Source organism: Bubalus bubalis, chromosome 13 (assembly GCF_019923935.1).
Source record: "Bubalus bubalis isolate 160015118507 breed Murrah chromosome 13, NDDB_SH_1, whole genome shotgun sequence".
NCBI lineage: Eukaryota > Metazoa > Chordata > Mammalia > Artiodactyla > Bovidae > Bubalus > Bubalus bubalis.
The window spans coordinates 916221-931695 of NC_059169.1; the positions used below are offsets into that span (position 1 = coordinate 916221).

Sequence of the window (15475 nt, forward strand, 5' to 3'; positions counted from 1 at the left end):
TGCATCCTCACCCATCACTTCTGTAAGTCCCACTGGCTTCATGTACTTTGAGGGCCTGTCCTCAGGCACACACGCAGTTACAGGTGTGTCTTCCCAATGAACTGACCCTTTCAGCAGCACGAGATGTCCTTCTCTGTCTCTTGACACTCCTTGTCTCCAAGTGTATTCTGCTGCTGCTAAGTCACTTCAGTTGTGTTCGACTCTGTGCGACCCCACAGACGGCAGCCCACCAGGCTCCGCCGTCCCTGGGATTCTCCAGGCGAGAGCACTGGTGTGGGTGCCAGTGCCATGGGATTCTCCAGGCAGGAGCACTGGCGTGGTGCCAGCGCCTTCTCCGTCCCCGATGTTGATGTGACTACTCCAGCCGTGCCACACTTGCTGTTTCACGGCATATCTCGCCTCTGCTCATTTACTGCCAACCAGTGTATGTCTTTGTATTAAAATAGGTCCTCGCATAGCCTGTGATTAAACCCTGCTTTTGTCCTCACTCATGCCAGCGACCTTGGCCTTTTACAGGGCGTTTCACCCACTGACACACGTGCTGCAGCCACCAGTGTGCTTAGGCTGGATTTATGAAGAGTTCTGAAAGCCTTTCTGTTTCCCTCTATGAGTTTTGTTTGTCCACTCTCTCATTCCTTCTTCTGGATGATTTGAGTCATTTTGAATTCTGCTTTATTTGCCACTGAGAAGAGCAACCCTGGTTCTTTAGCAAATCAAGGAAAGGCCAGACTCTGCACACACATGAGGAGGGGGATCCTGCTGTGTTGAGGAAGGTTCAGGCAGTTTGGGTTATCACGTTTACTCAAACATCTCCATCCCAGATCTTGGGGTCCACTTCTTCTTAATTAGCTGCTGCTGCTGCTGCTAAGTCACTTCAGTCGTGTCCGACTCTGTGCGACCCCATAGAGGGCAGCCCACCAGGCTCCCCTGTCCCTGGGATTCTCCAGGCAAGAAGCAATCCACCCTTAATAGGAGAGACTTGGTAGGACTGTGTATTCAACTCACACCATAATTTACAACTCGAACAATCAGGAGTGGAGTCTGGTCCTCAGTTCTGATGACTCCACAGGTACAGGATAAGAGATTTCTTCTAGGGCTGTTACTGGGGCTCTCTGGTTCTGTCCATGACTGTGCCTCTAGCTAGAAATGCAAGGCCCCAGCTTTCTGCAGCACAGTCCACACCACGCGGTCTCTCTGCAGTCATCACCACAGCAGCCAACCCCCATCACAGTGGCTGCTGAAATCCCCAATGTCTTGTCATCAGCTAGGTCTTTGTCCCAAGAAGCCACACAGTCATATAAGCCTTTTCGGTGGTCCAAAGATTGGCCCCCTCTCTCATTGCTGTGTGATTAGTTATCTGGGGCTGGGGGCATTGCTGTTGTTGTTCAATAGCTAAGTCTTGTCTGACTCAAAGTGTTGGAACCTCAGCTGGGGGTGGGGAGGAGCCAACACCGCTTTTATAAGAAGCTAGAAAGGACTGTCATCTGGTCCCATCACTTCATGGGAAATAGATGGGGAAACAACGGAAACAGTGTCAGACTTTATTTTTTGGGGCTCTAAAATCACTGCAGATGGTGACTGCAGGCATGAAATTAAAAGACGCGTACTCCTTGGAAGGAAAGTTATGACCAACCTAGATAGCATATTCAAAAGCAGATACATTACTTTGCCAACAAAGGTCCGTTTGGTCAAAGCTATGGTTTTTCCAGTGGTTATGTATGGATGTGCGAGTTGGACTGTGAAGAAGGCTGAGCACCGAAGAATTGATGCTTTTGAACTGTGGTGTTGGAGAAGACTCTTGAGAGTCCCTTGGACTGCAAGGAGATCCAACCAGTCCATTCTGAAGGAGATCAGCCCTAGGATTTCTTTGGAGGGAATGATGCTAAAGCTGAAACTCCAGTACTTTGGCCACCTCATGTGAAGAGTTGACTCATTGTAAAAGACTCTGATGCTGGGAGGGATTGGGGGCAGGAGGAGAAGGGGACGACAGAGGATGAGATGGCTGGATGGCTTCACTGAGTCGATGGACATGAGTCTGAGTGAACTCTGGTAGTTGGCGATGGACAGGGAGGCCTGGCGTGCTGCGATTCATGGGGTCGCAAAGAGTCTGACACAACTGAGTGACTGAACTGAACTGAACTGAACTGAAGAAAGGTCTGATGCTGAAGCTGAAGCTCTAATGCTTTGGCCACCTGATGCGAAGAACTGACTCATTTGAAAAGCCCCTGATGCTGGGAAAGATTGAAGGCAGGAGGAGAAGGGGAAGACAGAGGATGAGATGGTTGAATGGCATCACAACTCAATGGATATGAGTCAAGCTCCGGGAGTGGGTGGTGGACAGGGAGGCCTGGCGTGCTGCGGTCCATGGGTCACAGAGTTGACACGACTGAGCGACCGAAAAATAACAAGACCCTGGGGCAGGTGCGGATGCTCAGCCAGTGTAGAAAATCATAACACCCTCGTGCTTCCATAAACGGGCTTCTTCCACCCAAAATGAAAGTAGAACCAACGACCTTGTAAAATCGGCGTGCCCTGTGAAGGCGCTCCTGGGCGCCCAGCGCTCCCCGCAGGTTCAAGCCCTCTGCCGGGCGCGTTTGGGGGCGTCTGAGCACCGTGCGCGTGAGCGGCTGCCACGCCTACAGCCGGAACTCTTCCGCCGTGGCCGCAGTGCTCGGGGGGAACTCTGAGGCCTGCGCCCCCGAGGCCCCTGCGCGCCCGGAAGAAGCGGGGCATTGTGGGAGGGGCGCGCGTTTCGGCGGGTTCCGTTAAAATGGCGCCCTTCTTGCCGGCGCTGCCCGCGGGGCCTTAGCCGGTGGGGGAGCCTGGAGCCCGCGGGGCCGGCGCGGGCAGCTCCGGGCGAGGATGGCGACCCCGGACCAGAAGTCGCCCAACGTCCTGCTGCAGAGCCTGTGCTGCCGGATCCTGGGCAGGAGCGAAGGTAGCGGGGCTGCGGGCGGCTGCGCTGCGCCCCTGGGCTCTCAGGGTCGGGGCGGCCGGGCCGGCTGAGTCACGGCGGCCCGGGGCGCGTCCGCCGCCTCAGGCCGCAGGGCCGGGCGCGCGCCCCCGCGCTTCTCCGGCTGCTCGGGCCGCGCGCGGCGCCTCCTGACGCGGGCGAGGAGCGGGTCCCGGGTGACGCGGAGGCCCGCCCGCGGTCTCGGTCCCCGCGGTGCGGGCAGAGGGGCACCCGGGATGAGCGCCGTGCGGCCCCGGGCCCGCGGGGCGTCACTGCCCTCCGTTCCTGCGCTCGTGGCGGGAGGGGGCGACGGCGCGGTGTTGTGAGGGCCCTGCGGGCACTGGAGCGCTGTGTTATTTGTGCCCTATGCACCAGCGTGGGCAAGAGAGTCTGCAGGTTTTGCAGGAAGACGTGAAGCAGAACCGGAGCGTTGGGACGGCCCCTGGTCCTCCCGCGACTCTTGAATTGGCCCGCGCGACTTGTCTGGCGGTTTGTGATAGCCTCAGGGGCGGACGCGGGCTGTTTCGGTTCAGCCCGTGCGGTGACCCTGACTCCACACAGCTCTCGCTCGTTTGTGAAGCTTTTCTCTGCCGCTCTGTTCTCTAAGAAGCCTGGGCTTCCCCCACCTGCAGGCACTGCGCGAGGTGCCGGAGGTGCAGAAGCTGGAGGCAGGGCCGCCTCCTTCCTGTTGGCCGTGGAGGGGAGCCCCCAAAATCAGCGCGCGCACAGTGCTGAGTAGTGGGGTGCCTGGGGAAAAAGCAGGCAGGGCAAACGGCTGTTGAGGGAAAGCTAAGGAAACTCGAACGCAGACCCGAGTGCAGACGGGGGGTCCCCGGCACCCCTGGGCCGAGGTCTTGAGGCGGGTGGGGGCCTGGCTGTCTCGTCCTTTGCTCCCCAGCTCTTCTGCGCTCTGAGTTGCCTTTCTGATTTGACACCCGGATCTCCCAGACCTGAGGATACCTGAGGATACCCGTAGACACCAGGAAACTGACCCTGGTGGTCGGGACTCAGTCATGTTTCACTGGGGTTTGCTTTGAACCAGCGGGCCCTCGGTTTTCCCAGAGTGAAGCCACACGTCCGTGCGTTACCGTGGTCACAGCTGGACTCTGACGCTCACGGCGCCCATCGTGTTTCTCAGAATACTTTTTTTAACATTTGAGGATCCTGTCGATTGACTTAGCTTCACCCATTCTAGGAGGTTGAAAAACTTCTTTTCAGAAAGTTCTGCACCACCCTCTCATTTAGAATTTTGTGTAAATTAAGAGTAAATAGGCTCCTGCACACCTTAAACTTACAGAGTGATACACGTCAGTTACAATTCTACAAAATTAGAAGGAAAAAAAAGTAAATAACCTATGAGATCCTCTCAGAATAAAATATAAAATACACTAAAATGATGCTCTCTTTCCTCTGTTCTGGACAACTAGGATTGCCAAACAGTTGTATTCCTGTTTCCAAATTATGCTTCTGTTCACTGAAGAATTTATAAGTCTTTAATCGCTTCCCTTGTTCTGTTCTAATTTGTTCTACCTCATGAGCAAAGAAGCAGTGCTAATTGCTGCCTTTACAGGGTTTGAGGTTTTAAAAGAGTTTCATTAGTGGGTGTTTTGTTTGTTCACTAAGGAGAACATTTGATTACTTCATTTTCTAGTGATGTTACAAACCACTGGCCTTAGGCTTTCTTATGATATGCTTTTTTAATACTATGAAATTGAAGCATTATAGATGCTTGTTACTTTTTATGTGAATTTCATATGAATTATTTTTTCGTATTTTTAAAAATTTGTAGTTGGCCTCAACAGACCTTCAGAAGCCAAGCCCTGAGCTCTAACGGTGCTTGACATTTTTATAAAGTTAGTGTAACCATTATTCCCCACCTTTTCCTGCTTATAACACGTGTGGGTTTGCTGGAAGCACCCAGTGCCAGCCAGTGACAGGGGAGGTCTCAGCACCCCTGAGCCTCCCCTGGAGAACATTGTACTTATTATTACATCTTTGGATAGTCAGTATTCCCGTCTTTGGAAACATTGTCCTTGAGGTTACATCGCTTCACCTCTGCCAGAGGCAACATTCCTTTTCTTACTTTGTAGTCCTGTTTCTAGTCGGAGATTAAGGAGAAGTGCAGGAGTTTCTGTTGAGTGTTTAAGTGCAAATGCTTAGGTGGGACTACAGTCCCCTGCACAGTGCGGTCCGACGATGACCTGACCTGGAAGCCCTGTGTGAGGGTCGTGTGAGCCCCCGTGCGGGCAGGGATGGGCGTTGTCTTGGTAGCTCATGGGCCGCAAGTGGTGTTGCTGTGGGTTTTATGATTTTTGAAGATGATGAAGAGCTCTTCATGAAGTTCCAAATAAAGAATAGTCTTACTCTTGGGGAAATGAATGTGTATTATACATTAAAACTTGTCATGTATTATTAAAATGTTCACTAAATGTTGATTAATGGGTATGTTACTTTTTAAAGCTTTAGGCTTCATTTGAAAATTGTACTTAATGGGCTTGTTATTTTAAATGAATTAGTATTTAAAAATAATCTTGGTTTATGTTTCTAATACAGTATAAATAGATAGATGTAACCCCCATAAATAAAACTTCCAGGGGTCCTCAATCTTAGAAGTATAAAGGGGGCTTGAGACTGAAAAGTTTGGGAACCACAAACCTAGAGCAGTGTTCTGGTTTTGTTTTGAGTACTGCTTTTCAGCTAGCTGTGTGATCAGAATGGCCTGTGGTCCCATGGGAAGCTGATGTAGCGCTGCTGCTTTGGGGAGAGGAGCTGGTGGCCAGACAGTGGTGGCGGGGAGGCCTCCCCGTGCCCGATGGTGGCCTTTCCACTGCGAATCCTCTCAGTGTGGCGCTTGCTCCGTACGAGTCCGTGCGCCCCGTCTGCTGAGACCGTGGTGTCTGGCACACAGGCATTCGACCTACATCCGGGCTGGGGATTGGTTTAAGAAAAAGCTGATGGATTTTCCAAATGTTTTATCATTAACAGGAAAGACAGACTGGAAGCGTGGCTGGCGGACAGACAGGGAAACTGCAGCGTGGCTGTGGAGGCGGGACATGCGAGACATGTGGACATGTGGAGAGGGTGTGAAGGTGGGGGTGTGCTTCTGGTACGGAGGAGGCCTGGATTTGTGGTCGGAGAAAATTCAGAGCTTATGAAACTCTTAGACTGGGATTTTTGTCTGACGTCCCTGAGCATTTTGTTAACGAACTGTTTGTAGAACTCAGGATCCTGGTAGTCAAAATAATTTTTAATGAAAATAGTTACACAGCTCTCCTTTTAAATATGTGATTTCAGTGACCCTTTTAATATTTATAAAATTAAAGTATTCTTGATGTAGGAAATTGTTTGCGTGTGGAGCAGCGTGAGGAAGAAAATCCCCCTCGAGCCCCGTGACCCCACGGGAGCACCCCGCGTTCCTCCCTTTTGCTCTTCCCTCTGCGCGTCTCACCGTGTCAGTACCTGCGTTGTGTGTGGCGGTGTCCGAGGAAGACACCGTGCGTGTGTGTGTGCGCGTGTGCGCGTGCGGGGCGGCGCTCTGAGCAGCTGGGGGGAGGTCAAGGGTCTCAGTGGACGTGAGCGAGTCCTCGCTGGTGCTGTGAGCCGGGCTGGGGGCTGGCAGGGGCGAGGGGCGGGTTTGCGGCTCTGGTCAGGACCTCCGTGGCTGGAGGGGCGTTAACTCCAGGGGCAGGAGGAGGAGTCGCCTGCTCCTCAGGAGACGCGCTGCAACAGGCTGGAGGCTGTGGCGTGGTCATGGAGGAACATGCTGGAAGAAGCCGAGTCGGCAGGTGTAGGGAGAGAGCAAATTAGCCGAGATGGCGGTGGTCAGGCCCTCTCGCCCACGTGCTGTAAATGCGTGGTTGTGTAACAGCCAGGATCCCCTACAGCACTGCGCGTCTCAATGGACCCGCTAGGCCGCAGGCCGCGTGCAGCCTGTAAGCTCCACCTGCCGCGCGCGCCCTGGGCCGGCTGCCTTGTGGCCGTGTCCGCTGGGTCAGCCACGAGGGAACACAGTGAACCTGCTGCGACGGCTGCGCTGCCAGTCGGGAGGACGAGCCCGTCTGCAGTTCCCGCGGCTCCTTCCGTCGTCTTCAGCTTCCCCGCTCCCGCCTCCCCTCCCCGGGTTCAACCAACAGTGAGACACGGCCGACAGCAGGGTTTACTGATCGCCTTGTTTTCTTTGCTCTCGTAGCTTTGTGCCTTCAATCTCCCTTTTTCTCAGTTTAGTGGGGTCTCTGAAGGGCGTGGCGACACGCATCTGTGTTTAAGCCGTCCTCTTATCTGGAATGGCGCACGTGGTCAAAAGTTACTGCCCCTGTTGGCAGCTTGTGGCCACTCCTGGTGTGTGTGTGTGTGTGTGTGTGTGTGTGTGTGAATGCACACGTAAGCCCTGCTCTGCTGCTACCGTGGTGTGTGTGAATGTGTGTGTGTGTAAGCCCTGCTCTGCAGGTACCGTGGTGTGTGTGTATGTGTATGTATGAGTGTGTGAGTAAGCCCTGCTCTGTAGGTCCCGTGGTGTGTGTGTGTGTGTGCACGCACGTGTGAATAAGCCCTGGTCCACAGGTCCCGTGGTGTGTGTGTGTGTGTGTATGTGTGTGCATGAGTGTGTGAGTAAGCCCTGCTCTGCAGGTCCCGTGGTGTGTGTGTGTGCACGCACGTGTGAGTAAGCCCTGCTCCACAAGTACCGTGGTGTGTGTGTGTATGTGTGTGCATGCACGTGTGTGTAAGCCCTGCTCCACAGGTGCTGTGGTGTGTGTATGTGTGTACACGCATGTGTGAGTAAGCCCTGCTCTGCAGGTACCGTGGTGTGTGTGTGTGCACGCGTGTGTGAGTAAGCCCTGCTCTGCAAGTACCGTGGTGTGGCTGGGGCTTTGCCTGCTCCGTAGGATTATTTGTCCAGTTGGTTTTCTGGCCCTGAGCAGCTTTCAGAGCTGGTGGCCTGTCGCGTCCTTCTTCGCCCATAAAACTCTGTTTAGCCCTTCATCCTGTTGCCTTGTGGCCCTTCGGTCCGATCAGGTAGGGCCTGGGGCAGGTGCGAGGTGGCGCCCAGTGCGCTGTCTTGAAGGAGCGGCAGCTTCAGGTGATCACCGCTGAACCCGACTGGCCGTAACTTGCATCCTCTGTTTACCTTCCAGCCGATGTGGCCCAGCAGTTCCAGTATGCCGTGCGTGTCATTGGCAGCAACTTTGCCCCAACTGTTGAAAGAGATGAATTTCTAGTAGCTGAAAAAATCAAGAAGGAACGTATGTATTTTTCTTAAGTGTTATCTCGTGTTGCGTTGTTAAACTTGTCAAAGCTTAAGAATGTGTATGTGCACCCAGATATGTATCTGTATATTTCTGTACGTACATATTAATGTAGGGACGGCTCAGTTCTTTCACTAGAACATGGGGGGAGGGGGTGTTTTAAATACTGTTTCAACAACGCAATTTGGGTTAAGAATGTGAGGAAGATGAGAAGACTTAATATCACTTGCTGCTTCTCTTGTGATTCACAGTTTTAACCTTACACGCCTTTTGAGCAGATGACCTAGCATATTATCTTGGCGTTTAAACAGCCGTGTGAGTTGAGTACCATGTCTGTTGATTGTCGCCATCCAGACTTCCAGTGCTTTGGAACTTCCTGTTGAACATTTTCTGAGATGGTACCGAAGCTCTCCTACACCTTGTCACCTTAGAGAAGAAAGCTATCCATATGTTAGCACCTGGTTATGAATGGGTCTCTGACTATGTGTTCTTGGAGAGGCTTTGAGGACCAGGACCCCCTGTGAGAGCTGCTCCTGTCCCGGTCAGAGGGTCGTCTTCTCTGATCGCCAGGTCCCCTTTCCTCATAGTTCCCGGGACTTAGGAGCGGGTCCCAGCTGCCCGGGACGCAACCTTGGCCAGTGCGTTCTCCCTGCAGGCCTGGCTATTGCAGGTGGTAACGATGCCTTCAAGGAGGAGGTTTCCACGGCACGGTTCCTACCCGCTCCGGCTGTTACATTATTAACTATGTTTGGCGGCGTCTGCGCGGATGTCCTGTTTCAGAGCTGAGTGCTGTGGCCGCTGGGGGTGGGAGTGAGGCCCTGGCATGTGAGGGCTGGGCCTGGTGGGGCTTGGTGAGCTGTGCGGGACTGTGGTGGTTCAGATCTTGGGATGACCTAGCGTGTAGCTGTGTGTGAGGTGCGGGGTGGGGGGGGGGTAGGCTGTTTGTCCTGCTGTGAGCACGTACTTTCCTTTCTTGTCTGCAGAACTGAACCTGAGAGTACTGTAGCTCCTTCCTGATCTCTGATGCTTAGCACATTTTGGATCACTAGTGAGAACCCCGATACTGGGTGTGTTCACAGACCGTTTGCTTTGCAAATGCACAGATCCAGGCCCCTGGTGGGCATGTTACATGCCCTGGGAGCAGCTGAAAATAGTCTGTCTTCAGAGTTAAAGGCCTGGCAGCCATGCTGTCGAGTGGGTCCTGAGGATCTATTTTCAGGAAGGAAATTGTAACTGTGTGCAGATTATTCTTCTGCGTGTTCTCTGTGGTTTGAAGCAAGGCTTGCTGTGTAGACACAATGCTCTTCCTTTGCCAGTTACCTGCTGGTGTCCACAGCTGTTCAGGGCCCCTGCCCGAGTGCTCGACCCTGACGTGGGCCCCGGCTGCCTCTGTCAGCTGACTAGCCTGGCGGCACTCTGCCTCACTGGATAGAAATGATGGGGTTTTCAAAGATTCTATTACTTTAGCTAATGTTCACGTAAATTCTTTGATTCCAGCCTAATTGTGTCCATATTTTACAAATTTCATTTTTTTGATGACTTGATGAAACTCATGGAACGGAAGTGACTGGTTGCTCCGACTCTTCAGCTCAGGCGTGCCTGCGGATGTCAGTTACCTGTGGCTGTGGGGATGGTGTCCTGGGAGTGAGCTTCGTGTCACTAACACGCTCCTCTCCGGCCTTTCAGTGACCCGGCAGAGGCGAGAAGCGGACGCGGCGTTGTTCTCAGAGCTCCACAGGAAGCTGCACTCGCAGGTACCGCGCGGAATGCGGAGGAGCGGCTGCTCTGCGCGGCCGTGCTCCGTCTCGTGGAGGACCACGGAGCGCGTCCGGAGCTGCCGGGATCAGGGCTCACAGGCCTCTCCAGTCCTCTCTGCTTCGTCTGTTGTGACCTCACAATAAGCGTGGCCTTGTTTGCTGACCATTTTGGTTCCTTAATGCACTTGGGTTTAGTTGGATTCATTGCTTTAAGTCTATTTTTCATCTTTGATAATATATATGAAGTTACGAAACAGGAACTTTTTCGTATGGTCATTTTTAGGCAGATAGTTTTAAACTGCTGTATCATTTGCTTTTCCTAAAATTTTCTCTATTTGTAAAAGCAGCTCCATCTGTACATTGAAAATTACTAGGGTCTGCTTATCAGATGTCATATCCCAAGGTGCTCATAAGCCTTACCAAGTCTGCAGTGTGAGAGACCTGTGTTCGATCCCTGGGTTGGAAGATCCCCTGGAGAAGGGAACGTCTCACCCACTCCAGTTTTCTGGCCTGGAGAAGTCCATGGACTGTCTAGTCCATGGGGTTGCAGAGTCAGACACGACTGAGCAACTTTCACTTTCAAGATCCTGAACGGGAGATTAATCAGTGAAACCTGTCGTGTCCGATAGCATTGGCCCTTCTGTGATCACACATTTGGGCGGTTTGATTTGAACGGTTGCTTTCCACAGTTCAGTTTGGAACCCTGAATGCTTATTCCTGAAATAGTCATGTTTTAAATAGTAGCCGACTTCCTGGGGCTGGGAAACCCTTTGGGCTCGGGGCGTGGCTGAAGGGGGATGGGCGGCGTCAGGGAGCCGCGTGCCTGCTCCTTCTTGCTGCTGAAAGTCTGGTTTGGGAAAGTGCAGTTGTGGTTGCTGTTGCATCCTCTCTCCTGCCTGTCAGGGCCTCTGATCAGGGTGTCCGTGGGAACTAATGGGATCTCTGTGACAGCCATGGACGAAACGTGGCGTGACTGCTGACTTCTGAATTCAGGACCTGGGTTTCCCAGGAATGCCTGATGCCCAGACCCACATCTTAGACTTTAGGATTATTTTCTTTTTGTCTAATATTCTTTTGTTATGGCCTAAGAAATGGAGTAGCCATCATGGTCAACAAAAGAGTCCGAAATGCAGTACTTGGATGCAATCTCAAAAATGACAGAATGATCTCTGTTCGTTTCCAAGGCAAACCATTCAGTATCACAGTAATCCAAGTCTGTGTCCCAACCAGTAACGCTGAAGAAGCTGGAGTTGAACGGTTCTATGAAGACCTACAAGACCTTTTAGAACTAACACCCAAAAAAGATGCCCTTTTCATTATAGGGGACTGGAATGCAAAAGTAGGAAGTCAGGAAACACCTGGAGTAACAGGCAAATTTGCCCTTGGAATACGGAATGAAGCAGGGCAAAGACTAATAGAGTTTTGCCAAGAAAATGCACTGGTCATAGCAAACACCCTCTTCCAACAACACAAGAGAAGACTCTACACATGGACATCACCAAATGGTCAACACTGAAATCAGATTGATTATATTCTTTGCAGCCAAAGATGGAGAAGCTCTATACAGTCAACAAAAACAAGACCAGGAGCTGACTGTGGCTCAGATCATGAACTCCTTATTGCCAAATTCAGACTGAAATTGAAGAAAGTAGGGAAAACCACTAGACCATTCAGGTATGACCTAAATCAAATCCCTTATGATTATACAGTGGAAGTAAGAAATAGATTTAAGGGATTAGATCTGATAGATAAAGTACCTGATGAACTATGGACGGAGGTTCATGACATTGTACAGGAGACAGGGATCAAGACCATCCCTAAGAAAAAGAAATGCAAAAAAGCAAAGTGGCTGTCTGAGGAGGCCTTACAAATAGCTGTGAAAAGAAGCGAAAAGCAAAGGAGAAAAGGAAAGAGATAAGCATCTGAATGCAGAGTTCCAAAGAATAGCAAGAAGAGATAAGAAAGCTTTCCTCGGTGATCAATGCAAAGAAATAGAGGAAAACAACAGAATGGGAAAGACTAGAGATCTCTTCAAGAAAATTAGAGATACCAAGGGAACATTTCATGCAAAAATGGGCTCGATAAAGGACAAAAATGGTAGGGACCTAACAGAAGCAGAAGATACTAAGAAGAGGTGGCAAGAATACACAGAAGAACTGTACAAAAAAAAGCTTCACAACCAAGATAATCATGATGGTGTGATCACTCACCTACAGCCAGACATCCTGGAATGTGAAGTCAAGTGGGCCTTAGAAAGCATCACTATGAACAAAGCTAGTGGAGGTGATGGAATTCCAGTTGAGCTATTTCAAATCCTGAAAGATGATGCTGTTAAGGTGTTCCACTCAATATGCCAGCAAATTTGGAAAACTCAGCAGTGGCCACAGGACTGGAAAAGGTCAGTTTTCATTCCAATCCCAAAGAAAGGCAATGCCAAAGAATTCTCAAACTACTGCACAATTGCACTCATCTCACACGCTAGTAAAGTAATGCTCAGAATTCTCCAAGCCAGGCTTCAGCAATACGTGAACTGTGAACTTCCTGATGTTCAAGCTGGTTTTAGAAAAGGCAGAGGAACCAGTGACCAAATTGCCAACATCCGCTGGATCATGGAAAAAGCAAGAGAGTTCCAGAAAAACATCTATTTCTGCTTTATTGACTATGCCAAAGCCTTTGACTGTGTGGATCACAATAAACTGGAAAATTCTGAAAGAGATGGGAATACCAGACCACATGAGCTGCCTCTTGAGAAACCTATATGCAGGTCAGGAAGCAACAGTTAGAACTGGACATGGAACAACAGACTGGTTCCAAATAGGAAAAGGCGTACGTCAAGGCTGTATATTGTCACCCTGTTTATTTAACTTATATGCAGAGTACATCATGAGAAACGCTGGACTGGAAGAAGCACAAGCTGGAATCAAGATTTCCGGGAGAAATATCAATAACCTCAGATATGCAGATGACACCACCCTTATGGCAGAAAGTGAAGAGGAACTAAAAGCCTCTTGATGAAAGTGAAAGTGGAGAGTGAAAAAGTTGGTTTAAAGCTCAACATTCAGAAAACAAAGATCATGGCATCTGTTCCCATCACTTCATGGGAAATAAATGGGGAAACAGTGGAAACAGTGTCAGACTTGATTTTTAGGGGCTCCAAAATCACTGCAGATGGTGACTGCAGCCATGAAATTAAAAGACGCATGCCCCTTGGAAGTAAAGTTATGACCAGCCTAGACAGCATATTGAAAAGTAGAGATATTACTTTGCCAACAAAGGTTCGTCTAGTCAAGGCTATGGTTTTTCCCGTGGTCATGTATGGATGTGAGAGTTGGACTGTGAAGAAAGCTGAGCGCCGAAGAATTGATGCTTTTGAACTGTGGTGTTGGAGAAGACTCTTGAGAGTCCCTTGGACTGCAAGGAGATCCAGCCAGTCCATTCTGAAGGAGATCAGCCCTGGGATTTCTTTGGAAGGAATGATGCTGAAGCTGAAACTCCAGTACTTTGGCCACCTCATGCGAAGAGTTGACTCATTGGAAAAGACTCTGATGCTGGGAGGGATAGGGGGCAGGAGGAGAAGGGGACGACAGAGGATGAGATGGCTGGATGGCATCACTGACTCGGTGGACGTGAATCTGAGTGAACTCTGGGAGTTGGTGATGGACAGGGAGGCCTGGCGTGCTGCGATTCACGGAGTTGCAAAGAGTCGGACACGACTGAGCGACTGAACTGAACTGAAGTCAGGCTCACGTAGGGGAGGCGTTCACATGTTTTATGATGGCACTATTCTGATAATTCCTGTGTTTGGGAAGCCGGCTATTGAGAGGGTTACTGCAGGGATGACGTGCCGTGCGTCGGGAATAGGGTAATCTAAAAGCTTGTGCTCTTCGGGACTTGGGCTTAGATTTCAGGGGTTAAAGCTTCCCAGGGGCTTGAGCTCTGAGAACGTTCTCTCGCCTGCTGATGCGGCACTGTGCGGTGCCTGAAAACGGGTGCGTTTCAGTGCAATGTCGCCAGGTGGGTTTTAAAATGCGTGTCTATTTTGGGAAATTAGGATAACTTAGGAGAGGGGAAGGTGAAGCTGCGGAGTAGCACAACATTTTTCTTCTAATGTTTTCTTTCTCAACAGGGAGTTTTGAAAAACAAGTGGTCAATTCTCTACCTCTTGCTTAGCCTCAGTGAAGACCCACGCAGGCAGCCCGGCAAGGTGAGCTCTGTTTCAAATCGCGGTGCCGTCTGAAGGCACGGTGTCTGTTGGGACAGTTGTGCCAAGTTTTGATAGGAATTGGCTTCTGTACTTAAGAAAATAATATTAGAAAAGCAAAAAACTTGTCTAGGTGTCTGGGTGGCCATGAGGGTCAGGAGGTTTTTTCCTTTACCTTTAAGGGCATTTGTGGTCTCTGTGCTTGCTGTGCTTCCTTAGGGTGTCTTTGAGAATCACGTTATAACATTACTTCAGATGCCGCCGCTCGTTAGGTAGAGCAGAGCTTTCGGTGCTCAGATTCCTGCTGTGTACAGTTGCTGTTAGCCTAGCTTTGTTGTCTTTGAGTCAGAAGAGCTTTTAGGGTTTTCTTTTGTTTTCAGATGCCATGATGAGCATTAATTACTGTTACATCCTGAAAAGCTCGTTGTCTGTGGGTTCAGGTTTTGACCTGTGCAGTATTTGAAGGTGCGATTGGGCAGCTGCCCGAGTCCCCGAGGGTCTGGTGTAACGAGGTGCCCCACTCCAGAAATCTGAGAGCTTAGGAGGTCGAAGAGCATGCGCGAAGGAGTCAGGTTTACCTGGAAAGCCACAGCCTTGAGTAACGAGCCTTCTTTCGTTATATAACAATGCCAGACTTTTAAAGCTATTTTGAGTAATTATTTGACTTTTAGTTTGCTTAGCTTCTGAATAGAGTGTTTACTTATCAGAGCACGTGGGCTTGGGAAGATCCTCTGGAGAAGGAAATGGCAACCCACTCCAGTACTCTTGCCTGGAAAATCCCATGGACGGAGGAGCGTTGTAGGCTATAGTCCTTGGGGTCGCAAGGAGTCGGACACGACTGAGCGACTTCACTTCCACTTTCACTTTCATGTGGGAGTCTTGGGATTCAGGAAGTTTTCTAAAACTTTTATTGCTTCAGGCACACTTCAGAAATATGACTAATTTACCGTTTAATGAATTCAGCACATCTTTTATCGTGCTTCGCAGGTGCTGCGTTTGTTTGCTTTTTTGTAAGTTGAAGCTTTGTGGCAAATGTGCCTTGTCGGGGGATGGTTAGCATTTTAAGCAAGAAGGTAGACGTGCGTGTTGCTTTAGAGGCTTGGTGCTGTGTCCGCTCAGCAGACGAAGTGTAGCGTAAGCATGACCTGCAGGTGCACTGGGAAGGCGGACGTTCGTGGGACCTGCTCTGTCGTTGGCTTTCTGGAGCCGGTCTGGACTATCTGAGGTCTGCCTGTGCGACTCCAGGCACAGAAACGCAGCCAAAGGGAGATGGAGTGTGAGATGTCTTGTTGGCTGGGGAGAGTCAGGTGATTCTGTACCT

The 15475-nt window shown here is 50.5% G+C and overlaps 1 protein-coding gene across 2 annotated transcripts in view; it reads left to right on the forward strand.

Moving 5' to 3' along the window:
* The first annotated feature begins 2728 nt into the window (after window positions 1–2728).
* The window catches only part of TUBGCP3 (tubulin gamma complex associated protein 3), a 36167-nt gene continuing 23420 nt past the window's right edge, over window positions 2729–15475 (forward strand). Inside the window, exons 1-4 of one of the 2 annotated variants that reach the window (XM_025262575.3) lie at window positions 2729–2938; window positions 8086–8193; window positions 9883–9950; window positions 14080–14157. In XM_025262575.3, the coding sequence (XP_025118360.1) occupies window positions 2863–2938; window positions 8086–8193; window positions 9883–9950; window positions 14080–14157 (330 nt within the window). In that variant the 5' untranslated portion in view covers window positions 2729–2862. The remainder of the gene's footprint in view (window positions 2939–8085; window positions 8194–9882; window positions 9951–14079; window positions 14158–15475) is intronic. The other variant, XM_025262576.3, reaches the window with a different exon arrangement.